At 49.3% G+C, this 27,040-nt stretch overlaps 1 protein-coding gene across 13 annotated transcripts in view; it reads left to right on the plus strand.

The window, feature by feature from the left end:
* UNC13A (unc-13 homolog A) overlaps positions 1–27,040 on the plus strand; it is a 72,090-nt gene that overhangs the window by 22,411 nt on the left and 22,639 nt on the right. For 8 of the 13 annotated variants that reach the window (XM_021083543.1, XM_021083550.1, XM_021083551.1 and 5 more), the window contains 22 exons: positions 6,431–6,970; positions 7,481–7,589; positions 9,373–9,419; positions 12,705–12,783; positions 12,934–12,939; positions 13,420–13,491; positions 13,791–14,010; positions 14,641–14,868; positions 15,779–15,920; positions 16,027–16,196; positions 17,476–17,591; positions 19,010–19,173; positions 19,545–19,695; positions 19,987–20,055; positions 20,355–20,444; positions 20,667–20,801; positions 22,563–22,696; positions 24,361–24,446; positions 24,639–24,765; positions 25,443–25,539; positions 25,905–26,048; positions 26,873–26,956. In XM_021083543.1, the coding sequence (XP_020939202.1) occupies positions 6,431–6,970; positions 7,481–7,589; positions 9,373–9,419; positions 12,705–12,783; positions 12,934–12,939; positions 13,420–13,491; positions 13,791–14,010; positions 14,641–14,868; positions 15,779–15,920; positions 16,027–16,196; positions 17,476–17,591; positions 19,010–19,173; positions 19,545–19,695; positions 19,987–20,055; positions 20,355–20,444; positions 20,667–20,801; positions 22,563–22,696; positions 24,361–24,446; positions 24,639–24,765; positions 25,443–25,539; positions 25,905–26,048; positions 26,873–26,956 (3,010 nt within the window). The remainder of the gene's footprint in view (positions 1–6,430; positions 6,971–7,480; positions 7,590–9,372; positions 9,420–12,704; positions 12,784–12,933; positions 12,940–13,419; positions 13,492–13,790; positions 14,011–14,640; positions 14,869–15,778; positions 15,921–16,026; positions 16,197–17,475; positions 17,592–19,009; positions 19,174–19,544; positions 19,696–19,986; positions 20,056–20,354; positions 20,445–20,666; positions 20,802–22,562; positions 22,697–24,360; positions 24,447–24,638; positions 24,766–25,442; positions 25,540–25,904; positions 26,049–26,872; positions 26,957–27,040) is intronic. The other 5 variants (XM_021083545.1, XM_021083555.1, XM_021083553.1 and 2 more) reach the window with 2 other exon arrangements.

The following is a 27,040-nucleotide window of genomic DNA, read 5'->3' on the forward strand; positions in this document are numbered from 1 at the left end:
TCGCCTTGCTCAGTGGGTTAAGGATCCAGCATTGCCATGAGCTGTGCTGTAGGTCTCAGACATGACTCAGATCCTGCATTGCTGAGGCTGTGGTGTAGGCAGCTGCGGCTCCAATTCAACCCCTAGACTGGGAACTTCCATTTGCTGTGGTAGTAGCCCTAAAAAAAAGAAGCCCCTAAGAGGTTCCCTTGAAATATGGGGACTCATTGGCACTCTTTTGAAAAGCCTATGTTCCCTGTGTATTCTCTAATTGGGCAGGGGGTGGGTGGGTGGAGGGAGAGATGATCATTAATGGGGTGGGGGAGGTGAAGCATAGTGATGTTGGGAAAGACTCCCAGCCTGCAGCTGGCTCAAGGTCCTACCCAGCCCTTCTGGTGGCCCCTGACACTGTGTTCCTGACTGGCAAGCATGGGCACAGTGACCCGAGATCCAGCCCTGATCAGTCTGGCCACCATCACTGCTCTTTTGAAAGTAGGCTGTCCCTAGACCTACTCCATAAGTGGGTCCCCTGGCTTGCATGGGTGCAATATGTTGGTCCTTGAGCCCATCAGACTGAAATTCGTGCCTGCCGCCCCTCCTCACTGACCTGATGCCCGCAGTCCTGGTTTCTCAACAGAACAATAGCGAACACAATATTAAAAAGGTTGAATGGAGTTGCCTGGGGGACTAGCACTTAAGGACCCGGCATTGTCACTGCTGTGGCTCAGATTACTGCTGTGGCTTGTAATGATCCCTGGCCCAGGAACTTCCACATGCTGCAGGCATGGCCAAAAGTAAATAAAATAAAATAGAATAAATAAAATAAAATAAAATAAAAGGTTGAATATAGGTAAAGCACTTAAGGTGGTGCCCCAAAGTGCCACATAGTGACTATTAGATAAATAGCACGAATAATGGTATTTGGAGCTATGTGCCCAGCTCTGGTCCAGGCCCTTCCCTTCATCTTCTCATTTCATCCTTTCATTGGGATTATAATTGGTTCCATTTGACAGAATGGGGAATCAAGGCACAGGGGGTTTAGAAACTTGCCTGAGGTCACACAGTTGGTCAGTTGTCATAAGGACTAGTGTTAATGGTGAACACACTGGGCACTGGGTGGCAAGCAGTGGCTTGGGGGATTTCTGGTCATGGGTCTTCTTCCAAAATATTTGCTCCCTAAAGAGTACATTTCCTTCATTAAAGGATGTGCAGGAAGGAAATTTTGAGTGCTCTTTACTCCCCTGTTTTTGAAACTATACTTCTATTAATATGACCCCCATAATCTCTTTAAGATATTAGGCTCAGTTCACACAAACACCAGGGTCTCCTATTAGTGTGAGACCCTGATATACTAGAATTGGTATAACTCTGGTATATTAGGGTCTCACACTGTCTCACACTAATAACTGTAACTACATCCAGGACTAGGCTAGGGCGAGTGTGGTACACTTGAAGTTGTCTCAAGTACAAAACTTAAAAGGGGCTCAAAACAGAGTTCCTTTCATGGCTCAGCAGTTAACGAACCTGACTATTATCCATGAGGACACAGGTTCGATTCCTGGCCTCGCTCAGTGGGTTAAGGATCTAGTGTTGCCATGAGCTGTTGTGTAGGCCAGTAGCTTCAGCTCCAATTTGATCCCTAGCCTGGAAACCTCTATATGCCCCAGGTGTGGCCCTAAAAACACACACACAAAAGGTGGGGGGCAAAAACCTCAGTCATCATTAGAAATAATATATCCATGCAATTTTTTTTTTATGGCCACGCCTGTGGCATATATGTTTCCGAGGCCAAGGACTGAATCTGAGCCACAGCTGCAGCAACGCTGGATTCTTTAACCCACTGCACCCAGCTGGGGATCGAACCCGCACCTCCGCAATGACTGAGGTGCTGCAGTCAGATTCCTATCCCATTACGCCACAGCAGAAACTCCTAATGCAATATTTTTAAAAAATCAAAACAGGAATTCCTGTCATGGCTCAGCAGTAATGAACCCGACTAATATCCATGAGAACACAGGATCAATCCCTGACCTCACTCAGTGGGATCTGGTGTTGCGATGGCTGTGGTGTTGGCCAGCAGCTGCAGCCCCAATTCGACCCCTAGCCTGGGAACTTCCATATGCCACCGATGCGGCCCTTAAAAAAAAAAAAAAAAAAAAAAAAAAAAAAAAAAATCAAAACGAATGCCCCTCTCCCCAAAAAAATCCATGAAAAAAAATTCGCCAAAATGTACTTTCATAAGAGTGGATTTTGTTGTATGCAAGTTATTCTTCAATGAAATTTTCTAAAAATCTATGCTGAGTAAAATATAAAATTTTAAGGAAAGACAGGATCTGACCTTGCACTTGCAGGACTCAGCCTCACTTACCTCACCCTGATCCTGGGCTGCTATATCTAGTCTATAAGCAAGAAAAAGAATGATGGTTTATTGAGCACTTACTGCACTGGACACCTTTCGAGTGCTCAAGAGCCATGCACCTGTGGATAGTGGCTAGAGTGTTGGACAGTGAGGACACAAAACATTTCCATTTGCTAGAATTTCTACTAGACAACCCTGCAGAGTAAAACACAGTTTGAAGCAAACCTTCATAGGCTTTCTACTCAGTCTTTTTTTCTTTTTTTCTTTTTTTTTCTTTTTTGTCTTTTTGCTATTTCTTGGGCCGCTCCCGCAGCATATGGGGGTTCCCAGGCTAGGGGTGGAATTGGAGCTGTAGCCACTGGCCTACGTCAGAGCCACAGCAACTCGGGGTCCAAGCCAGGTCTGCAACCTACACCGCAGCTCATGGCAACACTGGATCATTAACCCACTGAGCAAGGCCAGGGATTGAATCCGCAACTTCATGGTTCCTAGTCGGATTCGTTAACCACTGCACCATGATGGGAACTCCTCTACTCAGTCTTTAACATCATCCAATATAATGTTTTTTGCGTATAAACAATATATCCAATATAATGCATATAAATATAAATATAATGCATATAAGCAATAATCCAATATAATGGGGTTATTTTTGCTTTTTAGGGCCACACTCGCAGCATATGGAGGTTCCCGGGCTAGGGGTCTAATCCGAGGTACAGCTTCTGGCCTATACCACAGCCGCAGCAACGCAGGATCCAAGACGCATCTGTGACCCACACCACAGCTCCTGGCAACCCTGGATCCCCAACCCACTGAGCGAGGCCAGGGATTGAATCCGCAACCTCATGGTTCCTAGTCGGATTTGTTTCTGCTGCACCATGATGGAAACTCATAGATGGAATGTTTTAGAAGAAATTTTTTAAAAGATTGAGCATTTAGTCTAGCTTCTTAATTTTTTAGGTCCAAGGAATTGAAATGACGTACTCAAGGTAAAACATTTAGTGGCACAGGTGGGAATAGAATTAGTCTTAGTCTGGACTAGCATTCTTCATTCAAATCCTTTGTGCTTGAACCGTCTAGAAAACAAAGAACTAGATTCCTTTCCTTTGTATTCATGACTTCCTTATTCAAAATATCTTCAGAAGCACTCCCATCTCCTTAACAGCTTCTCCTAAAATTTTTGCAACCTCTACAATTTGTACATCATTCATTTGCACATTTCAGCTGGCTGGGACTTAAGTGATTATTGAAACAAAGTTTCCATGCATTGGAAACAACTGAAAGGACAATGAGATATCAAGTATTAATAAAAGATTAACTCTTTTTTTTTTTTTTCCTTTGAAGGGCCGCACCTTTGGTATACGGAAGTTCCCAGGCTAGGGGTTGAATTGGAGCTACAGATGCCAGCCTATGCCACAGCCACAGCAGTGCTGGATCCCAGCTGCATCTGTAACCTGCACTGCAGCTCATGGCAATGCTGGATCCTTAACCCACTGAGTGAGGCCAGTGATCAAACCCCCATCCTAATGGATACTAGTTTCCACTGTGCCACAACAGGATCTCCAAGATTAACTCTTTTAAAAGATGGAAAAGTCTTCTCTTAGAGGAAGAAAAGCAGAAGAGTACCCGTCTTATGGATAGGGAAACTGAGGCTCAAAGAGTGGAAGCAAGTTGCCTGGATCTCAGAGCAGTGTGTCCAAGAGCTGGTCCCAGATTGGGCTCCTATCCTGTTTGTGTTGGCCACTCCTTATCCATCTCTGGCCTCTGGTGTGTCCTCCTGCCCCAGGGGGAGTCTGTCTATTGTAAGCATTCCTGAGATAGAATGGGGTAGTGGAAAACGAGGAGCCCCCTCCACTCTCACCACAGACAGGTTTTACGGGTAGGGAGGGGAGACAGAGGTAGAAATTGCCTGAGTTCCCCTGAGAGTGACTCAAGCCATTGTCCCAGGCATCCTTGCCTTGCTGCCCTGAGCTCTTTGGTGCTGGACCCCCAGAGGCTGGGGAGCCAGAGCTGGACACAGACATTCCATCCTGCAGGTCTGGGCTTGGCTGGAGGAAGGAACACACCTGGACAACCCTGCAATGGGGAAGGGCAGGGAGGACTTCCTGGAGGAGGGTGCCTGGGAGCCAGTCCTTGATATATAAATGTGGAGTCTGAGGAGAGGAATTCCAGGCAGAGAAAACAGCTCAGCTAAAGGCTGGAGAGGCAGTCACGGTCAGATCATGCCCAGAGGCCCTTGGTGACTGACTCAAGGACATGGAGGGGAGGCGTCTGGGGTCAAAACTGTGTTGGACCCAGAATATGAGATCTGGGATTAGAGGAATCTTGGTGACCACTGCTTCCCACCATCTTGCCACCTGGGGCTGTTTATGTGGTGCCCAAGGTCACGGATGGACACATCCAGGCTTGTGTGGGAAGTCCCAGTCCTAGGCTGCCCCCCCCCCTCACTTGGGATCCCAGGATGTACTGGGGTGGACTTCAGCAGTATTTACTAGCATAGGGGCCTCGGAGTCCTTTCCAGCCAAATAATACTTGCTGATCTTCCATCGTCACAGTCTTTAAGGACAGGCACTAAAAAGCAACCAAGCGTACATGTAACTTAGCAAGCAAGGACTAGAGGGAAAAACCCCTGTTTGATTCCTACAGCATCCCAGGGGCTGGTGAGGGACGAGGGCCCCAGTCACAGAGAGTGAAGGAAGTATTCAAGACAAGGAATGCTGTTTGTTGAGTGACTGAATGAGTGTTGAGAAGAGGGACAAGAGGTGGCCCATGTGTCCTGCTGCCTGCCTTCAGGTAGAGATAGATATTTCTTCCTGGTCATGTTGAGGGCGATCCAGGGTGCATAAAAGGGGGTTAGGGGTAGCCAGAGGGTGGGAGAGACTCGCTCAAAGAAGCGCTGTTTCAGTAGGCACCAAAGGACTTTTCTGGGTAAAGCAGGTGAGGAAGAAAGTTCCTGGCAGAGGAACACTTGTGTACAATGCAAAGGCCCAGAGGTGAGTACAATTTAGGGTGTTGGAGAGATGGTGAGGATGCCAATGTGGCTGGAGCAGGGAGAAAAGGGAGGATGGACAGAGATGGGAGTGGGGAGGTTGGAGGGTTTGACCACACAGGGGTGCAGTGTATAGCTTTATTTTGAGGGAGCTGTCATAGGATTTGGAACGGGGAGGTCTGTGATTGGCTTTATGATTCCAATAAGCCCTTTTGCAGCTGCCAGGGGAAAAAGTACCATCCAGGAGAGATACGGACTTTGGGGCAGCATCTAGTGGAGATGGCAGAGCCCTGACTAGGGTGGGGCCCAGGGTTCAAGGAAATGGATGTGCTTTACATATGTTTGCTGAGGGTGGAGCTGAGGGGACCCACTGCAGGATCAGCTGGGGCAAAGGGTGAAGGCAGGGAGGCCCTGGTCCCTGGTGAATGGAGGGGCTCAGCAGAGGGAGGACCTGGTTGAGATGGGGGTGACAGGGCACATCAAGAGCCAAGGTGAAGCTCTGCTTAAATTTTGGAAGCACTAGGTCTCCAAGGGGACTGTAGCAGGGACACTGATTTAGGGTTCCCAACATGTGGGTGAAGCATTTGCAGCCTCAACAATGAATGGACAGGAGTGGCGCACAGTAGATCACCAATGGGTCATTGATCTGGTTTTCTTGCCTATCGCTGGAAAGGGTAAATGCTCCAAGAACAGGGATTTTTTTTTTTTTTTTTTTTTTCTTAATGGCCACATCTGTAACATATGGGAATTCCTGGGCCAGGGACTAAATCCAAGCCACAGCTGCAGCAATGCCAGATCCTTTAACCCACTGCATCAGGCCAAGGATCAAACCTGAACCTCCGCAGCCACTGAGCCACTGTAGTCAGACTTTTAATGCACTATGCCACAGCAGGAATTCCAGAACAGGGATTTTTTTTTGGGGGGGGGGAGGTCTCTTTTGTTCATGGCTGTGCTTTCCTGGTACCCAGCAGTGCTCCACCAATGCTGGGAATCTGGGGAATGACCAATCCAGGGAACTATTGAAGGATGGAATCTGTGCAACCAGGACGGGAAGGGGCAGTGGCTTTGTGCTCCAGCTCCTGAGCCCCAGCCTGTCCCTTCAGCCCCACAGGTAGCAGCCGTTATGCCTCCTCAGGAGAGCTGAGCCAAGGCAGCTCACAGCTGAGTGAGGACTTTGACCCAGACGAGCAGAGCCTGCAGGGCTCTGAGCTGGAGGATGAGCGGGACCGGGACTCCTACCACTCCTGCCACAGCTCAGTCAGCTACCACAAGGACTCGCCGCGCTGGGACCAGGATGAGGATGAGCTGGATGAGGAGCTGGATGAGGAGCTGGATGAGGAGCTGGAGGACTTCCTGGAAGAGGAGGAGGAGGAGCTGCCTGAGGATGAGGAAGAACTAGAGGAAGAGGAGGAGGTGCCAGATGACATCCGTGGCTACACCCAGCAGGAGGAGGTGGCTGTGGCTGAGCCCAAAGAATTCAAGCGTGTCAGCCTCCCACCCGCTGCTCCTGAGAAGGACAAGGCTTCAGCTGTACCCTCGGGGGTCCCTGACGTGGCCAAGGCAGCCCCTGAGCCAGCCTTGCCTGAGGAGGTGCCTGCAACTGAGCAGGAGCTTGAGCCAGAGCCCCCCAAGGCTGAGGAGAGGTAATGGGAAGGGGCTGAGGGGCCATCACAATGTCCCAGGGCCAGTGGTGTCATGATGTGGTTAATTTGGTCCCAGGGAATGTGGCGGGGAGGTTGTCACAGGGTCACGGTCTTATTGAAGGGATCTAGATGGGTCTAGGAGGTCAGAAGGGGCTCAGTGGGGTCAGAGGGGGTCAAGCAGATCATGAAGGAGTCTTAGGGGTTGTGAGGGGCTGGAGGGCTTGCCAGGATTGGAGAGGTTACAAAAAAGGCATCAGAAGAATCCTGGGCAAATAGGATGGCAAAGTTTCAGAAGGCCCAGGAAGGTGGAAGGGGGACCTTAGGGTGTCAGAGAGGTGATGGGCACGTGAGAAGCTGGGAGAGTTATTGAGGCTGATCAGAGGGGGCATGGGTGGGTCTTTATGTCTTGGAAGAGCCAAGGAGGCTGTGGAGGGTCGAACATCACTAGGAGGGTGGAGGGTCGAGTGAGTGCTGGCCGTGAATGAAGCCTCATGAAACTCCTTGCCTCAGTTTCAGGCCACGAGAAGATGAGGAAATCCAGGAGGGTCAGGATTCCATGTCTAGGGCCAAGGCCAACTGGCTACGAGCCTTCAACAAAGTGCGACTGCAGCTGCAGGAGGTGAGTGAAAGCCTCAGTCCTATCACACCTAGCCTGGCCACACCCACTTTCCCACCCCACCCATGGCCCAGGCTGGCCATGCCCATCTCCCCCACTCCTCCTTAACACCAAACCCTGGGGTCTTTTCCCTGCCCCTGCCCCTGCCCACATCGGCCAACGCCACGCCTATGGGCTGCCTGGCCACGCCCACTCCCCCACCCCCATGGTAGGAGCAGGCCTCCGTTTATCTGGCTCTTCTATGGCTCCTCCCACACCAACTTGCTTCCTTCTGTGCGCAACCTGACCCTTCCTCAGCCCCACCCATGCCTGCCCAGTCACAGTCCCAGCATTCCTGGCCCAGCTCCCGCCTAATCTGATTCTTCCCTGGCCCTACCCATGCTTGCCTGCTGTCTTCTGCAACCAGCTGGCCCCACCAAGGCCCAATCCAGCCTCCCCCAGGGCAGCCTAGGATTTCTGAGTAGGGAAAGAATAGAGGTGAATTGGAATCTGGAGCTGAAATTAAGCTGAGGTCATGGCTATGGCCAAGTTCACAGACAGAGATAGAGATTAGGGATAGGGATATAGGTCAAGATTAGGGCAGCAGTCAAAGTTCAGAGGTCAGGGTTAGAATTGAGGTTAGGAGAAGAGGTCAGTGCTTGGGGTTACACTGGGTGTTAGTGTCAGGGTTGGGAAAAGGTCTGAGGACTGCTCAGTATTGCAGAAGTAATTAGGTGAAAAGTAGCATTAGCATCAGGGTCAAAATGACTGTTCAGATGGGCAGCAGGAAGGAGGCCATTCATTTACTCTTTCATTCATTCAGCCTGCTCTGGGCTGGGGGTCGAGTAGAGTTATTACCCAGGTGACCTTCCAAACTGGGATGAGGCCGGCAGGAGGAGATCCTAAACAGACTCTCAAAGTATTTGACAATCAATTTCGGAGTCACAAAATTTCCCAATCAAATTTCTTATTAATTGTACAATAGAATTACTAAGTAATACATTCTCGTGGTTCTAAACTCAAACGGTAGGAAAGAATAGACTAAAAAGTCTGTTGAATAACTTTCAATAAATCAACAAATGAAAAAACAGCAGCTACCTTTGTGATGGAACTAGTGATATAAGAAGAAAAATAAACGTGAGTGGTATCTCTGGGTTTCATAGAACTAAGGAGCATAAAACTAATCCAAGGCAATCAGGAAGACTCCCAGGAGGTGGTGACAGTTAAGAGTGAAATGACGTCCAAAATTCTTCAACATTTTGGAAAAGAGTGCCAGACTCTTCTCCTTTTCCTGCCACCTCCACTATATCACCCTTTAGTTGCATGGTGGGGGGCACTGAATCTGTGTCTACACTGAGACCTGAATGATAGATGGAGGCTGGGAGAGCATACAAACAGGTGGCACAGCTCAGGCAAAGGCCCTGAGGCATGGGATCAGATGAGCAGGTAAGGTGGCCAGGGGGTGGGGGTGGAGGGGATTTAGGGGCTAATGGGTTATTATGAGTGTTGACCCAGCTCCTGAGAACCTCAGGACTACAGAGCACAAGCTCTTGTTGGAGATGAGGCTAACAAATTCCCAATTTTGACACGAGGAGACAGAAGTTGGCGGCAGAGAGTATCTCCTCTTCTTTAGAGATGGACAAACTAAGGCCCAAAGAAAGCCAGTGAGCTCCCTAAGGACACAGAGAGGACTAGGACCCAGGCCTCCTGACTCCCATCCCAAAGGGGAGATGGTTGTGGCTGTGGCACCTGTGCTGCTCTGGGAAGGGGCAGTCACACTGACCATCTCTGACTGTCTGTCCTGCAGGCCCGGGGAGAAGGAGAGATGTCCAAATCCTTGTGGTTCAAAGGCGGGTAAGTGACAGATCTTGTGGGGGGGAGTAGTTTTGAACCCAGAGCCCAAGCCTGGTTTATACCATAGCCTCAGCCAAGAGCAGGGAGAGAGATTTCATTTAGCAGAGGACCAATTGCACAAGGGAGAATAATGTAGCCACTGTCATGAGGCTTTCATGACCAGCAGGAACCAAAGATAGTAACATATTGAACCCTCACAACAAACCCATGGAGGACCCACCACCCCTATTTTATAAATGGGAAAATTGAATCCTGAGAGGCCTAGCCCAAGCCACTCATATAATTGAAGACCACTTCCCCCTAGAAATAAATATAAGATAAAGGAGATACCCATTTCCTGTGCAAAATTTTAGGAGTGAATTTTTTGCTTCGATACTACTTTTGCATTTCTCAGATTATTGCTACAGTTGCTGGCTCTTTTATTAACAACAGATATTAGTCTTTTCTTTCTTTCTTTCTTTCTTTCTTTCTTTCTTTCTTTCTTTCTTTCTTTCTTTCTTTCCTTCTTTCATTTTTGCCACCCCACAGCATATGGAGTTCCTGGGCCAGGGATCAGATCTGAGCTGCCTTTGCAACCTAAGTCACAGCTGCAGCAATGCCAGACCCTTTACCCACTGTGCTAGGCTGGGGATTGAACCTGCATCCCAGCGCTCCCAAGATGCCGCCGATCCCATTGTGCTACAGCGGGAACTCGGATAGTTGTTGGTTCTATAAGGAGCATTTTGTCATATCCATTTTCTTAAGTTACTAATTTTTAGGGGTGTTTTTTCGGGATTTGGATGGTGAAGTTAGAGGATGCAAGTGATATTTGTAAACTACACTAATGTTTTAAATAGCAGCCAGAGAGTGATTGCCTTCCCATGTACATCCTTCTCAAACAGAGACACAGAGACAGGAGCTGTGACTCCCAGGTGGGCAAGTGTCCCAGGTGGGGAGTGGAAGTGGGATCTGAGATGAGAGCTCCTATGCGCATGTCAGGAAACACCTGAGGCAGGCAGGACCTGGCAGGGGAAGTAGCCAAGCAGAGATATAGTTCAGGAGTTACCCAGGTTCTGCCTGATCCTGCAGGGACCACTGGAGCATGAATAGCGCCCCAGGGCTTGTCCAGTCATTGGCTGCCAGGCATCACTCTCATTGGCCAATGGGAACTTTCTGGAGAGGAGCCACACCTGAAGATGGGTGCGCCTCTCAGTAAGATGTGGACAGGCCACTGCAGCATCTGCTACAGCCCTCATTCTGATTCACCAGCTACAACAAAGCTGCCAAGAGGCAACAGCACAAATTTCCATGGGCTTTGAAATCACTCCTTCCAGAATAATTTTTATTTTCTTTTTACGGCCACACCTGCAGCAAAAAGTTCCCAGGTTAGGGGTCAAATCGGAGTTGCTGCTGCCAGCCTATACCATAGCTACAGCAGTGCCATATTCTTAACCTGCTGAGCAAGACCAGAGATTGAACTGAACCCACATACTCAACCGAGGCTATGTTGGGTTCTTAACCCACTGAACCAAAATGGGATCTCCCAAGATAGACATTAAAAATACATATATTTGGAAATACATATATTTCCAATTTTGAGCATAAAGAAAGATTTCATTGATATTTTAGTATATTGTTTAGATTTGCCTTAATTCAAATTTTCATTAAATGTGGGCAATTGCAGCATCTCCCCTTTTTCTAGACAAGGAAGCTGAGGCCCAGTGTCTGTTTCTTAGAGCTGAGTAACAAACTACCACAAAAAGGGAGGGGCCTTAAAACAACAAAAATCTGGGATTCCTGCTGTGGCGAAGTGGACTAAGAATCCCACTGCAGTGACTCAGGTTGCTATGGAGGAGGGGTTCCATCCCTGGCAGTGGGTTAAAGGATCTGGCATTGCTGCATCTATGGCGTAAGTCATAGCTGCAGCTCAGATTCAGTCCCTGGTCCCCGAACTTTCACATACCAAGGGTGCAGCCATAAAACAAAACAAATCAAAACAATGTATCCTCTCACAGTTCTTGGAGGTCAGACTTCCAAAACTAAGAGGTCGGCAGAGCCACACTCTTTTGACATCTGTAGGGGAAAAATCCTTCCTTGCCTTTCTAGCTTCTGGTAGCTGTTGGCCATCCTTGATATTTGTTGAACTGTAAAAAACAGTCACTACAGGGAGTTCTGTCCTGTTTCAGCAGTTAATGAATCTGACTAGCATCCATGAGGAAGCAGATTCAATCCCTGGCCTTGCTCAGTGGGTTAAGGATCCAGTGTTGCTGTGAGCTGTGGTGTAAGTCGCAGATGCTGCTTGGATCCTGCATCACTGTGGCTGTGGCACAGGTCGGCAACTACAGCTCCAATTTGACCCCTAGCCTGGAAACCTCCATATGATGTGGGTGTGGCCCTAAAAAGCAGGAAAAAAAAAAAAAAAGGGTCCCTACAGGAGTTTCCGACGTGCCTCAGTAGTTAACGAATCCGACTAGGAACGATGAGGTTGCAGGTTCATTCCCTGGCCTTGCTCAGTGGGTTAAGGATCTGGTGTTGCCATGAGCTGTGGTATAGATCGAAGACGCAGTTTGGATCCTGCGTTGCCATGGCTCTGGTGTAGGCCGGCAGCTACAGCTCCGATTAGACCCCTAGCCTGGGAACCTCCATATGCCATGGGAGCGGCCTCAGAAAAGGCAAAAAGACAAAAAGACAAAAAAAAAAAAAAAGAAAGAAAGAGTCCCTACAGTCTCTGCCTCCAGTGTCACACTGCTGTCTTCTCTGTGTGTCTCTCTTCTTTTTTTTGTCTTTTATCTTTTTAGGTCTGCACCCATGGCACAGGAGTTTTCCAGGCTAGAGGTCTAATCAGAGCTACGCCACAGCCACAGCAATGCCAGATCCCAGCCGAGTCTGTGACCTACACCACAGCTCACGGCAGCACAGATCCTTAACCCACTGAGCAGGGCCATGGATCGAACCCGCAACCTCATGGTTTCTAGTCGGATTCGTTTCTGCTGCGCCATGATGGGAACTCCGTCTTTCTTCTTATAGACACCAGTCATATTGGATTCAGAGTCCACCGTACTCCAGTATGACCTCATTTTAACTAATTACATCTGTAATGATCCTGCTTCTAAATAACGTCACATTCTGAGCTCCTGGAGGCTAGGATTTTAGTGTGTCTTTGGGGGGATACAACTCAACCCTTAGTACCCTGGGAGATCTAGTGTATTAAGGCCCAGGTGATGTCCTGCTCAAGCCTCAGGTGATGTCTGTTGGAGGAAGGGGGACTTTCTCTAGGCCCTTGACATCCTTGGGTGTGTCTTGCAGCCCTGGCGGTGGTCTCATCATCATTGACAGCATGCCAGACATCCGCAAGAGGAAGCCTATCCCACTAGTGAGCGACCTGGTGAGAGTCTGTGCCCTCCCCTCCCCCAGCAAAACAGGCCTGCCACAAGCAGTGCTCACCCCATACAGACCTGGGGCTGGGGGCTGGCAAGGCATTCTTTAGGACTAATGTGATCTGATTTCTACCCTGCGTGCTGCATGGATGCTTCAGGCTATGGTGAGTCGTGCTGACCTTGACCCTTGAGTCTCTTCCCAAAAACCCCAGTCCCCCACTGGCATCTTCCAACTGCCCACAACCCATGGGTTCTGAGGAAGGGACCTTGCCATGTCCCACAGTTCGTGGGGAAGAGAGCAGTTGACTCCCCACCTTGGCTCATGGTGTAGCTGGCAGTTTTGCCCTGTGGCTGGTGACCACAGCCAAGTGCAGTTCCCATTCTGGTCCACAGTGGTGGGGGATGGGTGAGCCAGAGGTATGGGGTTGTTCCCCTTACAAGGTCTATTCTAATCTGGAGCCTCTGTCACTTCCCAATTCTTTCCTGGTTCTGCTCCCACTGCTGTAACCTGTTTCCTATTTGCTGCTGGGGCTTGAATCCGTGGCTGGTGGCCCCAAACCATGGCTGGGTATTCTGCTCGTGGTGACAACCCCCTGGGGGGTCAATCGACCCCCGTGACTCCCTCGGTGACTTCCCTGTTCCAGTCCTTGGTCCAGTCCAGAAAAGCAGGCATCACCTCTGCCTTGGCATCCAGCACTTTAAACAACGAAGAGCTGGTACGTACGTAGGGCACCTCCCTGTCCCCAGGTGGTTGGAGTGTGGGCTGGGGCTCCTGGAGGAGGGGAAGAGGGTGTGGCAGAGACAGGCACTCCTCCTTTCAAGAATTCGATAACTCAGCGGCCAGTGAGCACAGCCTCTGCACAGGAACCTAAGGATTCCAACAGCATGGGGACCGGAGAGGAACTGTACTTTACCATCCTCAGCACGGGGTAGGGGGAGAAGGTTGAGGGCAGGGCAGGCCAGTGCTCCCAGATTAGAGCCCTATGCCCATGACGCATGCCCTCCGTCCCCGCAGAAAAACCACGTTTACAAGAAGACCCTGCAAGCCTTAATCTACCCCATCTCGTGTACGACTCCGCACAACTTCGAGGTGTGGACGGCCACCACACCCACCTACTGCTACGAGTGCGAGGGGCTGCTCTGGGGCATCGCGCGGCAGGGCATGCGCTGTACCGAGTGCGGCGTTAAGTGCCACGAGAAGTGCCAGGACCTGCTCAATGCAGACTGTCTGCAGCGTGAGTGCGGAGCATTGGCTGGAGGGGAGACGAAGGGGCGGGACTGTGATTGGGCCCGGTGTAGGGGGCGGGGCTCTGCGGAGGAGGATTGGGGTGGGGCAGGGGTGGGGTGATGGGAAGGGACTCTGAGGTGTGGGGGAGGAGTGGGAGTGAGAAGAAGGGAAAGGAGAAGTTGAGGGGGTCCAGGAGAGGTGGGTTCGAATTCAAGGAGGAGCTAAACTGTGCAAGGGGGCGGACTCGATGGGAGGCAGCGGTTTCCCTGGAGGAAAAAAAAATGGATTAGGTTTAGGGTTAGGGTCATGGTTAGTGAAGAGAGGGGTCTCAGGTTGGGGAGAGGAGTCAGAGAAGGGGAAAGGCTTGCAGAGGGAAGTGGCTCAGAGGCGAAGGACCCCCGCGGCCCTGAGAGCTTAAGATAGGGAGTGGGAACTTTAGGGTGAAAACCTGGTGGGGGGAGGATTCAGAGAGCAGGTAGGAACTCTGGCAGCTCTAGCTTTGGGGGGAATGATTTATCTGAACCCCCACAGCTCACTGTGCCAGTGGCAGCAGATGAGGAAGCCCTGGAGTGGGAATGAGGATTCTCGGTCCTAGAGGGGGTGCCCTCCGGACAGTGATGGCTGTCTGCGTCTGCAGGGGCAGCGGAGAAGAGCTCCAAGCACGGAGCGGAGGACCGGACACAGAACATCATCATGGTGCTCAAAGACCGCATGAAGATCCGGGAGCGCAACAAGCCCGAGATCTTCGAGCTCATCCAGGAGATCTTTGCGGTGACCAAGACTGCGCACACGCAGCAGATGAAGGCAGTCAAGCAGAGCGTCCTGGACGGCACATCCAAGTGGTCGGCCAAGATCAGCATCACCGGTGAGGCCGCGGGGGGCCGGGGGCTGTCACCAGAGTCCCTTCTCATCAGCCCCCTCTGCTCCCTCCCAAGCCCCTTCCTTCCCTTTGCAGCGCATATTTGAGCGTATTCACGTCTTTCCCATGTCTGTGTGTAGGCATTCGTGCCCACATAGTGGGCGTATGTGCCTCCAAACACATGTACAGGAAACTATATGGGTGCATCTCTGTTGGTAGCCCCCAGAACCAGACCCCAAGAAGAGGAGTTGAGGGCACACGGTTTATCTGGGAGGTGACACCAGAAGCCCACATACGAGTTGGGAAGTGAGACCAGGAGTGAATAAGCCCTATCCAGGGTGCCACTGAGCAGGCAATGCAGTGGACACCTGGGAGCGCTGGGGGACTGTATTGAGCTCCCAGGGCAGAGAGGTTCTAGCCATAGGTGGGGACCTTGTGGTGTTTATCTGTTGCCCAACCTCATTGCGATTTCCCTGAAAGCAGACCCCAAGATGAGGATTTCAAGGCAGGTGGGTATCCATGAGGTGGTCCCAGGAAGCCCCAGAGGAAGGTGGAGACATGAGTTTGGGGGCAGGGACGGAAGGAGGCCCTGTGAAGGATGCCAGTGGAGGTCATAATGTGGGCAGCTGCAGTCTCAATCCTGCTGGGGACCTCGGGAAGCCGTGTAGGGCATCCACCCAAGAGTGTCCCCCAGGGGTGAACCTGGGGCAACTAGGATATTCTTCATTAGGTGAGAGTTCTGTGGATGTTAACTCTCTAGCAAGCCGAAAATGCCCAGTGGGTATGCCCACTAGCTGCTGTGGCCAGAACAATGCCCTCAGTCCTAGGCATCTTCTATGGAGCCTGAGTCAGTAACTGTTCTTGGCATGCCTTTCCCCTGGAGCCCACGTTTCTGTTTGTTTTGTGTGTCTTCTAGTGGTCTGTGCCCAGGGCTTGCAGGCAAAGGACAAGACAGGATCCAGTGACCCCTATGTCACCGTCCAGGTTGGGAAGACCAAGAAACGGACAAAAACCATCTATGGAAACCTGAACCCCGTGTGGGAGGAGAACTTCCACTTGTAAGTGTCTGGCTGGACCCCCAGCCCTCCATGTGGAGCTCCTTGTTGGGGCAGCTGACGGGAGAGCTTCAAGACCCCTGCCCCAACCTCCTCCTCCCCTCTGCAGTGAATGTCACAACTCCTCCGACCGAATCAAGGTGCGCGTCTGGGATGAGGATGATGACATCAAATCTCGAGTGAAGCAGCGGTTCAAGAGGGAATCCGATGACTTTCTGGGGCAGACGATCATCGAGGTGCGGACACTCAGTGGCGAGATGGACGTGTGGTACAACCTGGGTGAGCACGGTTGGGGATCTGTGGAGGGCGGGAAGAGGGGAGGGAGGTCCCAAAGAGCCAGCCAAAGTCGGGAGCCCAGATGGAGAAGAGAGAGACAGGATCAGGAGGGGTCAATCTAGGAGCCCAATCCAATAGAGGAGGCAAGGTCTCAGGGCCCAATCTGATGAGGGAGGCAGAGTCTGTGGGCACAATCTGATGGTGGCAGGAAGCACCCAGGCCATGAGGATGTGCAGGACCCAGGAATCTTTTAGTTCCGTTTGAGAGAGTGAGGAAGGGGCAAAATCTCCATATCCCATTCTGATGGAGGAGGCACGAAGCAAGACCTGCCGATCCTGGTGTAAGGAGAGAGGCACAAACCCAGGAATCTAACCTAAGAAGGGAGATTGAACTTGGGAATCCAGTCTAAGGGAAGAGGTACAGTTTTGGCTTCCTAATCTGAGAGGGGAGTTGTAGACCCAAGAACCTTGTCCAAGAAGATGAGTAGAATCTGTGAGCTTGATCTGAGGGCATAGGAAGAACCTAGTCTGAGAAGCGTGAGCACAGTCTAGGATCTTCATAGTTTGGATAAAGGAAATCTAGATATCCCATTCTGATGGGGGAGGCAGGAAGCAAGATGTAGGGACCCTAGTCCGAGGAAAGAGGCGCAGACCCAGGAATCTTGTCTGAGAAGATGAAGGAACTCTGGGGAGCTTGCTCTGATAGGGAAGACAGGGTCTAGGAGCACAGTCTGAGGAAGCAAGGTTCTTAGTCTAAAGAGGGAGTTGTAGGAGTTCCTGTTGTGGCGCAGCAGAAACAAATCCGATTAGGAACCATGAGGTTGCGGGTTCAATCCCTGGCCTTGCTCAGTGGGTTGAGGATCTGGCGTTGCCGTGAGCTGTGGTGTAGGTCACAGATGAGGCTCGGATCTGGCGTTGCTGTGGCTCTGGTGTAGGCTGGCAGCAACAGCTCCGATTAGACCCCTAGCCTGGGAACCTCCATATGCCGCAGGTATGGCCCTAAAAAGACAAAAAAGACAAAAAAAAAAAAAAAAGAGGGAGTCGAAGACCCAGGATTTTAATATGAGTGAAGAAGCAAGATCTGGGATCCTAGTTAAAAGGGAGAAACAGGGCCCCAAAATTCTAGTCTACTGGGAGAGACCTAAGTCTAGCGAGCCAATCTCAAGATAAAGACCTAAGCCTTAATTCAGGGAGTCTGGATTATACAAATGTTATACAAATGTTAAAATAGCGCAGGACTATTTTGGGAAGTTCTGTCACCACCATTCCTTTTTGCTCTGCAGACAAACGGACTGACAAATCTGCTGTGTCGGGTGCCATCCGGCTACACATCAGTGTGGAAATTAAAGGCGAGGAGAAGGTGGCCCCCTACCATGTCCAGTATACCTGTCTGCACGAGGTGAGGCCCATTGCTCCACCCTACCTTTGGCATTCACTTTCATCTCCCACCTTGCCTCCACTCACCATTCCTGCCTGCCCTAGCTCCTCCTTCCTCTTCCTGACCACACCATCAACACTCCTCTGAACCTCTGAGACTGTCATCTACGCCATTCTCTCTGGTCAGGAAAAATTCCTCCCTGTCAGTCAAGGTCCAGCTTTAGAACCCCCTCCTCTGGGAGGCCCTCCCTGACCTCCAGGCAGTCGCTCACTATCCAGCTCCAGGTCCTCCATCTGTCCCAGACCTGAAAACTCACAGTTTGGTTGTTTGTACTTGGGTTTGTCTCTTCCAGCTGCCTGGGGGTTTTGGGAGAAAACTGTTTGTTAAATGAATAAATGATTGAATGGATGAATGAGTGTTTAGTGGATTAAAGAATGGGTAGACAGATGGAAGGATGGGTAGATGGATGTGTGATTGAACTGTTGCAAGTGTAGATGAGTTAGATGGGTGACTTTGGGGGTAGTTGAATAGATGGATGGGCGAATAGATGAATGGACAGATAGATGATGGATGGAATGATGGATGTATGAATAAATTGATGGGTAGATATATGGGTAATGGGTGGTTGAGTGGGTTGATAAATTATTAGATGGGCAGATTAATCTATGGGTAGTAGATGAGATGGATGTGTGGTTAAATTACTAGAAGGAAGGATAAATGAATAGGTGAATTTAGAGGTAGTTGCATGGGTGGGTAGGTAGTTGGGTGGATAGATGGATGGATGAATGGATGGAAGGAGGGGTGGGTGAGTGGACAGATGTGTGGGTGGGTGGATGGATGTATAGTTGAACTACTGGAAGTATAGATGTGTGGATGGGGGAATTTTGCATTAGTTGGGTAGCTGAATGGGTGGGTAGATGTGTGAACAAATGGATGATGGATGGATGGATTGAAGGTCAATTGGGTAGAAGGATGAAGTATTGGATGGACAGATTAAGTTGTGGGTAAAGGGTATGGGATGGATGGATGTGTGGTTGAATTACAAGGGAGGACCAGTGGACGGGTAAATTTTGGGGTAGTTGGATGGATAGATGGATGGGTGGGTGAGTGGATAGATGGACAGGCAGACAGATGAGTGAGTGGATAGATGGGTGGATAGATGGACAGGCAGACAGATGAGTGAGTGGATAGATGGGTGGATGGGTGGATGGATGAATGGATGGATGTGTGGTTGAATTACTGAAAATATGGATGAATGAACATCCATATTTTTGGCTTGTAGGTAGTTGGATCGATTGGTGAGTGAGTAGACGGATAGAGAGATGGATAGGTATCTATGGGTGGATGGAGAGTTGGATGATGTAAGCTGTCCTAGACCTGGGATCTCTGACCCTCTGTGTCCCCTTGTACACTTTCTGACACCTTCTCCCTTGTGGCAGAACCTGTTCCACTTTGTGACAGACGTGCAGAACAATGGGGTCGTGAAGATCCCAGACGCCAAGGGTGATGACGCCTGGAAGGTTTACTATGATGAGACAGCCCAGGAGATTGTAGATGAATTTGCCATGCGCTATGGTGTTGAGTCCATCTACCAAGCTATGACGTAAGGCTGATGGCTGAGGTGGTTGTGAGGATGAGGTGTAGGAAGCTGGGGGGAGGGGTGGTTACCATGTGGACACTGGCAGATCTGGAGTGGAAGAGGTTCTTGGGAGGAGGAGCCAGAGAGGAAGTGAGTGTGGTGAGGGTTACATAATTTTCCTGGAATTTAAGGAAGTGTCATTGCTGAGGGCTGAGTGACTAGGACAAGAGCTGGAGATAGAGGCAGAGACAGGGCAATTCAGAGAGAAGACAGAAACTCAGAGGACAGAATCAAGCAGAGGGAAAGGGGATGGTTTGGGATGTTGGGGGAAGCTATCTTAGAGGCATTCTGGGGGCTGGACACCAGGCCCAGTGCTTCCCATTCCCTCCTACCAGCCACTTTGCCTGCCTCTCCTCCAAGTACATGTGTCCCGGGGTGCCTGCGGTCATGAGCACCCTGCTTGCCAACATCAATGCCTACTACGCACACACCACCGCCTCCACCAACGTGTCTGCCTCCGACCGCTTCGCCGCCTCCAACTTTGGGGTCAGTCCCATGGGCTGGGGCCCGGAGATGAGGGAGATCTCAACCTTGTGTGGTCAGACCTCATGGACTCCTAGATCCTCAATCTGGATCTGACTTGCTGTGTAACTTTGCAGCCACTTCCCCTCTCTGAGCCTCATTTTACTCTTCTGTAGACTGGAAATGGATGTTATGTGGGATCAGTTCAATGGTGGATGGGTGCACTTAGCATATAGTAACCACTTAGCCAATATGGCAGTGCTCGATCCCTAAGTTCCTGCTTTCATCCAACCTCCTTATCCTCTGCCTCCTCAGAAAGAACGCTTTGTGAAGCTCCTGGACCAGCTGCATAACTCCCTAAGGATCGACCTCTCCATGTATCGGGTAAGAAGTGCATGTGTGATGGTTTGCTCGCCCCATACATATGGGACCACTACCTGCAGGTATGCACATAGGAGGACCCATCTTAACAAATGTAATGTGTTTCTCTGACACATGTATACATATGTCAGCAGCACCTGCCCAACATGATTGGTGCATCCTGGCAGACACCCCTGGTTACTTCAAGGTGTTCTCAATGATCCCTAACACACCTCCTGAAACTTGGGGGCTCTTGTGTCTCCCCTAAAACATTCTTTCCCATCACCCCCCAGCCTTCTTCCATGACTACTTTCTTCCAATAGAATAACTTTCCAGCCAGCAGTCCAGAGAGACTCCAGGACCTCAAATCCACTGTGGACCTTCTCACCAGCATCACCTTCTTTCGGATGAAGGTGGGTAAGGGGACCCATATCCATTAGCTCTCCGAGGAAGATACTCCAGGACACTTAGCTCCTGAACAAGTAATGTTTCTCTGGAGAGAAGTGCCCTTTCTCAGTGACTCTCTGCTTTCATATAGCTATGTTTCCTTAAACCCAGAACCACTTGTAGCCACTTCCTGGGTGCCTGCTCTCCAAAGTGTGCATACCCATGCCCCTCCCCCATCCTCCCTCCAGGTACAAGAACTCCAGAGCCCTCCCCGAGCCAGCCAGGTGGTGAAGGACTGTGTGAAAGCCTGCCTCAACTCTACTTATGAATACATCTTCAACAACTGTCATGAACTCTATAGTCGAGAGTACCAGACAGACCCGGTGAGGATTCCAGATGTGGTAGGAGGAACTAGGGGACTCCAACCAGACCCTGGTCCAAGTTCCAGATCTGCCCCTTTCCCAACTGACTTAAGAGTTCTGGGCCTCAGTATATAAACCCACATCTCAGGATTGAGGAGGAGATTCAATGAGATATAAGCTTTAGATAAAATATAGTTAAATGCTAGCACCTGGTACATAGTAGGAGCTCAATAAATTTGGTTTTAGCTAAACTTTGTTGAGTCTGGCATAATATAATCTTCCTGGAATAGAATCACTATTCAATAAATGTTTAGGAATTACCATTGTCACTCAGTGGAAAATGAATCTGACTAGTATCCATGAGGACACAGGTTCAATCCCTGGCCTTGCTCCTGGGTTAAGGATCCAGCATTGCCGTGAGCTGTGGTGTAGGTTGCAGACACGGCTCGGATCCCACGGTGCTGTGGCTGTGGTGTAGGCTGGCAGCCATAGCTCAGGTTTCACCCCTATCTTGGGAATTTCATATGCCACAGATGGGACCCTAAAAAAGACCAAAAAAAAGTTCAGTTAAATCGATTTTATTGCTTTCAATCTTGAAATCAATTTATTTGAGATCTTTAACATGTTGTTTACACTTAGGATGTCCCAGGATTGTCAATAAGGTTTCAGGAAGCTTATACTCTATTAGGAGGGGAAAATGTATATGTTGGAAATTTACAAAACAGGGTGATTGGCACTGAGATGGAGGAGTCCCAGGAGGCTGTGGGAGCTGAGGTGGGGACCTGATAGGAGCTGGGCTTCTGATAGGAGACAATGCATAGGCTGAATTCAGTTCAATTTTATTTCATTCTTTGCATTAACATTCAGTTGACTTGAGTTGCAATCAAGTCCCTCTTAATTGAATTGGATTGAGATAAAGTAGATTAAGTTGAATTTAGTTAAACTATAGTCAGTTTAGATTTATTCCTGTTCACTTGACTTAAGCTGAAATTGCTCTAGGCTAATTAGTAAGCGTCACTCAGATGGATTGAGTTGAGTTTAATTGAGTCATTTCCATTCAGTTGACTTGAAGTTGTCCTTGACTTGAGTTAGAATGAGCTAGGTTGTTGGATTAGGTACAGTCGAATTCACCTGAATCGGGTTGAGTTGGACTTACTTGAGTTTAGCTACTTTCATTTTCATTGATTGAAATTGAATTGCCTGAGTATGATAGATTGAGATGAGTAGGTAGAATTGCATTAGGCTGACTTGGATTGAATTGATTTAGATTACATTTGGGTTGGGTTGAGGTCAAGTTGATTTATTTCCCTTATTTTGGCTTAGGTTGATGTTGATCTTGGACAGGTTGATGAGGTTTAATCCAGTTGGGTTCATTTGAGTTTAATTCAATCAGTTAAGTTTAATTCCACTCATTCAGTGTAATTGGCGCAAGTTCAGTTCCACTGAATTAACTCTAAGAACTGCCATCTGTTAAGCGAAGTGGTCCTGATTTGCATTTATTTCAGTTTTGTTTGATTTAGTGGGCTTGAGTTTGTTCAACTAAATTTAGTTCTTTTCAGTTTAACAAGTTGAGTCTAATTAAGCTTCATTCAGCTATGTGTACATGAGCTCTGTTTGGGACAGTATATATGAATTTAGTTCCTTTTCATGCAGTCCTTCCACCTGAACCATACACATGTTAATGGGGCTCCTTCCTCACTAACCTCCTACCCTTCAGTAATGAACTTACTGAGCCCCCATCCCTGGACTCTTTGTGGCCAACATGCCAACTGTCCTTTCCAGGCCAAGAAGGGGGAAGTTCCTCCAGAAGAACAGGGCCCCAGCATCAAGAACCTCGACTTCTGGTCCAAGCTGATCACTCTCATCGTGTCCATCATTGAGGAAGATAAGAATTCCTACACTCCCTGCCTCAACCAGTGAGTTGTGTATCTATGTAATTAATTATCTGAGGTCATCATGAATGTGTGTGCACAGTTTTGTGTCTTCTATGTAAAAGAAGTCATATCTAATTACACCTAAAATGTGCTGTATGTGGGGGCAGTTGTGGATGCAGTTGTGCATAGGTGAAGTACAGCATAATTTGCAAACAAACAAAATTGCATGTATGATTACAAGCGTTGGCGTAATCAGATATGTATTTTGTATGTGTTGATTTGTATGAGTAACAGTGTGTACAGAGGCATATAATTTTTGTATGTGTTGTTGGTTCATAGATAATAATAGGAGTTCCCATCATGGCTCAACAGTAACGAACCCGACTAGTTTGCATGAGGACATGAGTTTGATCCCTGGCCTTGCTCAGTGCGTTAAGGATGCAGCATTGCTGTGACCTATGGTATAGGTTGCAGATTCGGCTCAGATCCTGCTTTGCTGTGGCTGTGGCATGGGCCAGCAGCTGCAGCTCTATTCGACCCCTACCCTGGGAACTTCCATATGCCACAGGTGCAGCCCTAAAAAGACATAAATAAATAAATAAATAAATAAATAAATAACAACAGGTAGTGTTTCTCAAGTGTTTACCATGTGTTATATACTCTAGTAAATGTTTTACCTGTGGATAAATTTTGTGTATAGTTGTGGTCTGTGGGTTTAATTGTGTATATGTGTACTGGGAGTTCCCGTCGTGGTTCATTGGTTAACGAATCTGACTAGGAACCATGAGGTTGCAGGTTTGAGCCCTGGCCTTGCTCAGTGGGTTAAGGATCCAGCATTGCCATGAGCTGTGGTGTAGGTTGCAGACTCGGCTCAGATCCGGCATTGCTGTGGCTCTGGCGTAGGCCGGTGGCTACAAGTCCAATTCGACCCCTAGCCTGGGAACCTCCATATGCTGCGGGAGCAGCCCAAGAAATCGCAAAAAAAAAAAAAAAAAAAAAAAAAAAATCGTGTATATGTGTACAATTGTGGAAAATACTTCAATATGCAGTGTTGTGTTTTGTGTAATTGTGTGTGAATGTGTGCAATTTTGCTTTGTGGATTTACATAGCTGTAGAATTTTCGTCTGTGATGGCTGAATGAGCTATTGTGTTTTATTTCTCCCTGAGGTGAGTGCTACAAGTGCTCCTAACTCTGGGGTGCCAACATCTCCCAGTTACTTGGATATAGAGTTAAGATCAGGGATTTGGGATGGATGGATCAAAGGGTAGATGGATGAATGGATGGATGGACAGATGACTGGAGATGGATGGATGAATAGATGGATGGATGGACAGATGGATGGATACACGGATAGATTAATAGGTGGATGGATGAATTGGTGGAAGGATGGGTGAGTAGATAAAGGGATGAATGCGTGGAAGGATGAATGGGGAGATTGATGGGTGAATAGACAGATGGGTGGGTAAGTGGATGGGTACATAGATGGATGAGTGGCTGAATGAATGAATGGAGGGATGGGTGTGTGGACACTCAGGGAGAAGGGCCTCAGTGCAGAGAGTCCCTTACCAAGTCAGAGACTATAAGTGAACTTGAATCCGGATCCCTTGCCTTTCCTGCACTACCTTCTGGGGCTGGGAGGGCCAAAGCAGCCTGTGCCATCTGGCTTCTGTCTGCCAAAATTTCACACTTCCATGACCTTCACCAGGTTTCCCCAGGAATTGAACGTGGGTAAAATCAGTGCCGAAGTGATGTGGAATCTGTTTGCCCAGGACATGAAGTATGCCATGGAGGGTGAGTCCCCTCCCACCCTCCTATCTCTCAGTCTGGCTATAGCAGGTCTGTGCCTCTGTGTCTCCTTAAGGCTGTGAGAGCCCTGGACCCTCGTGCCTGAGATCAGACACCAGTGATGGCCAGAGTAGGCACCTCCAAGTCAGAGAGTGGCAGACCCTCCTGGCTAAGCTGCCCCTTTGCTTCCCCCACCAGAGCATGATAAGCATCGTCTATGCAAGAGTGCCGACTACATGAACCTCCACTTCAAGGTCAAATGGCTCTACAATGAGTATGTGGCAGAGCTTCCTGCCTTTAAGGACCGAGTGCCTGAGTACCCTGCGTAAGTCCCCTGCCCCAAACCCAAGCCAGACATACAGCACTGACAGCTAGACTGATTCTCAGGCTGGGATGGGGGTGGGGGTGGTGGGTTTAACCTCCTCAGAGTTCTCTGGGTATCAGGGGTATGGGTAGGGTGCAAACCCAGTGTTCTCCATTCTCAGTCATTGGACTGTGGACTCCTATAGCCAGACAATTAATAATCACAAGTATCAGGAACTGTGCTGAGAAGTCTCACTTCTCTCTTCTAATTTAATGCTTTCACCTATTCTAAGAGATGGGAGTGTCGTCATTTCCATTTTGTGGCTTAGAAAATAGAGGATAAAATGCTGAAGGATTTGCCCAAGGGGACATCCAATTAGTGACAGAGCTAGGATTTGAACTCGGGATGTCTGACTCTTTGGCTGTGTTGGAGAGTGGGATGGTGGTCACCATTTGCCAGGGACCTACTATGTGCTGTGTCAGGATCTGTGTCAGAGAGTAAACCCACATGCTTACGAGTAGTTTATCAACCAAGATTCCCACATGTCTGGGCCTTGCCCTGACAATGGTCACTCAGTCCATTTCACAGGAGGCAGCCAAGGCCTGGTACAGGAGGGAACAGGGTAGTGGCCATCCAAGTCCATAGGGTGAGTTTTCAGCAAAGAGACAGCAGGGCCTCATCCCAGCTCTCCATTCCAGGTGGTTTGAGCCCTTCGTCATCCAGTGGCTAGATGAGAATGAGGAAGTGTCCCGTGATTTCCTGCATGGAGCCCTGGAGCGAGACAAGAAGGATGGGGTGAGAAAGCTGATCCTCTGCCAAGCTCCCAGTCAGCCCACAGTGGCCTCACCACTTCTAGGGTCCACTGGGATTCAGTCTAGGGGTAACACATACCCTTGGGATGAGGCCAGTCTCTGAAAGGTGTCTGCCATCTTTGTCTTGTTCACAGTGTTGAAAGCCTTTTGTTCATCCAACAAATGAATGAGAGTTTAATCAAGCCCAACCCCTCCCCTTGTGTCTACCTCTAAGTCTTGGCTCTAACTTGTACACTATCCATCTCACTATCATCCCAAGGCATGGTCTCTGGCTCTCGCCATGGAGAGCAGGAGGGTTGAGCTCTGGGCACCATCCAGCTCTGACTTTTCTCCTCCCTCCTGATGCAGTTCCAACAAACTTCAGAGCATGCCCTATTCTCCTGCTCCGTGGTGGACGTCTTCTCACAGCTCAACCAGAGCTTTGAGATCATCAAGAAACTCGAGTGTCCTGACCCCCAGATCGTGGGGCACTACATGAGGCGCTTTGCCAAGGTTTGGGACTGTGGATGGGGTCCAGTGGGGGATGGAATAGGGTCAAAGTTGGGGTTGGAGTTGAGGTCAGAATTGGGATCAGAGTCAGGGCTGGTGCTGAGGTTGAGATTGCAGTCAAGGTTGGGGTTGGTGATATGACATCACTAGTACTGAGGTGGGGATTGAGGTCAATATTGGGGTTTGTCAAGCCATAGAGATTGGAGTTGTGGTTGGAGTTTGAGGTGGGGGTTTGGGTCGAAGTTAGGGCTAGTGATATTATTGAGACTAGAGTTGAAGTTGGGATCAGGGTTTGGGCTTAGGTTGAGATCAGGATTGTGGTTAAGCTGGAGTTGAATTTGGAGCTGGGGTCAGGGTTAGGGATGGGGTCAAGGTTGGGGCCAGATTTAGGATTACTATTAGGATGGGGGTTTGATTGGGCACTGAGGTTGTAGTGTTGGGATTTATACAGAATGTGAGCAGGTGTTTGGGGTATGTTTGAAGGTTGGGGTTGAGGTTCAGCTGGATTGGCTTTAACCTGGGGTGGAATTGAGGATTTCAGATAGGAATGGGGTTTCCATTTAGGATTGAGTTATGCTTGTGGTTGGAATTGGGTTAATATGATGGTTGGTTGCTCTTAAACAGAGCTGGGTCTACATGGAACAATCATCTTCATCTGGAAGTGCCCTCATCTTGGCCAATGGATATCCTGGGTGGAGAATTCACTCAACCCAGTGGTCCATTGTAGGTGCCAATAGGGGTTCAGGTTCATCCCTGATCTCAGTGGTTCTTGATGGGCTTGTCCAGGCCCGGCCTTTTGTCTCACTCACCCTCCGTGTCCTCCCCAGACCATCAGTAATGTGCTCCTCCAGTATGCGGACATCATCTCCAAGGACTTTGCCTCCTACTGCTCCAAGGAGAAGGAGAAAGTGGTGACCTGCGGGGGTCCCTGTCCTGTCCCCCCTAACCCCATACCATAGCCCCAGAGTTCCACCCTTCCCTGGGCTCTGATAGCT

The sequence above is a fragment of the Sus scrofa genome, chromosome 2 (assembly GCF_000003025.6).
Source record: "Sus scrofa isolate TJ Tabasco breed Duroc chromosome 2, Sscrofa11.1, whole genome shotgun sequence".
Classification (NCBI taxonomy): domain Eukaryota; kingdom Metazoa; phylum Chordata; class Mammalia; order Artiodactyla; family Suidae; genus Sus; species Sus scrofa.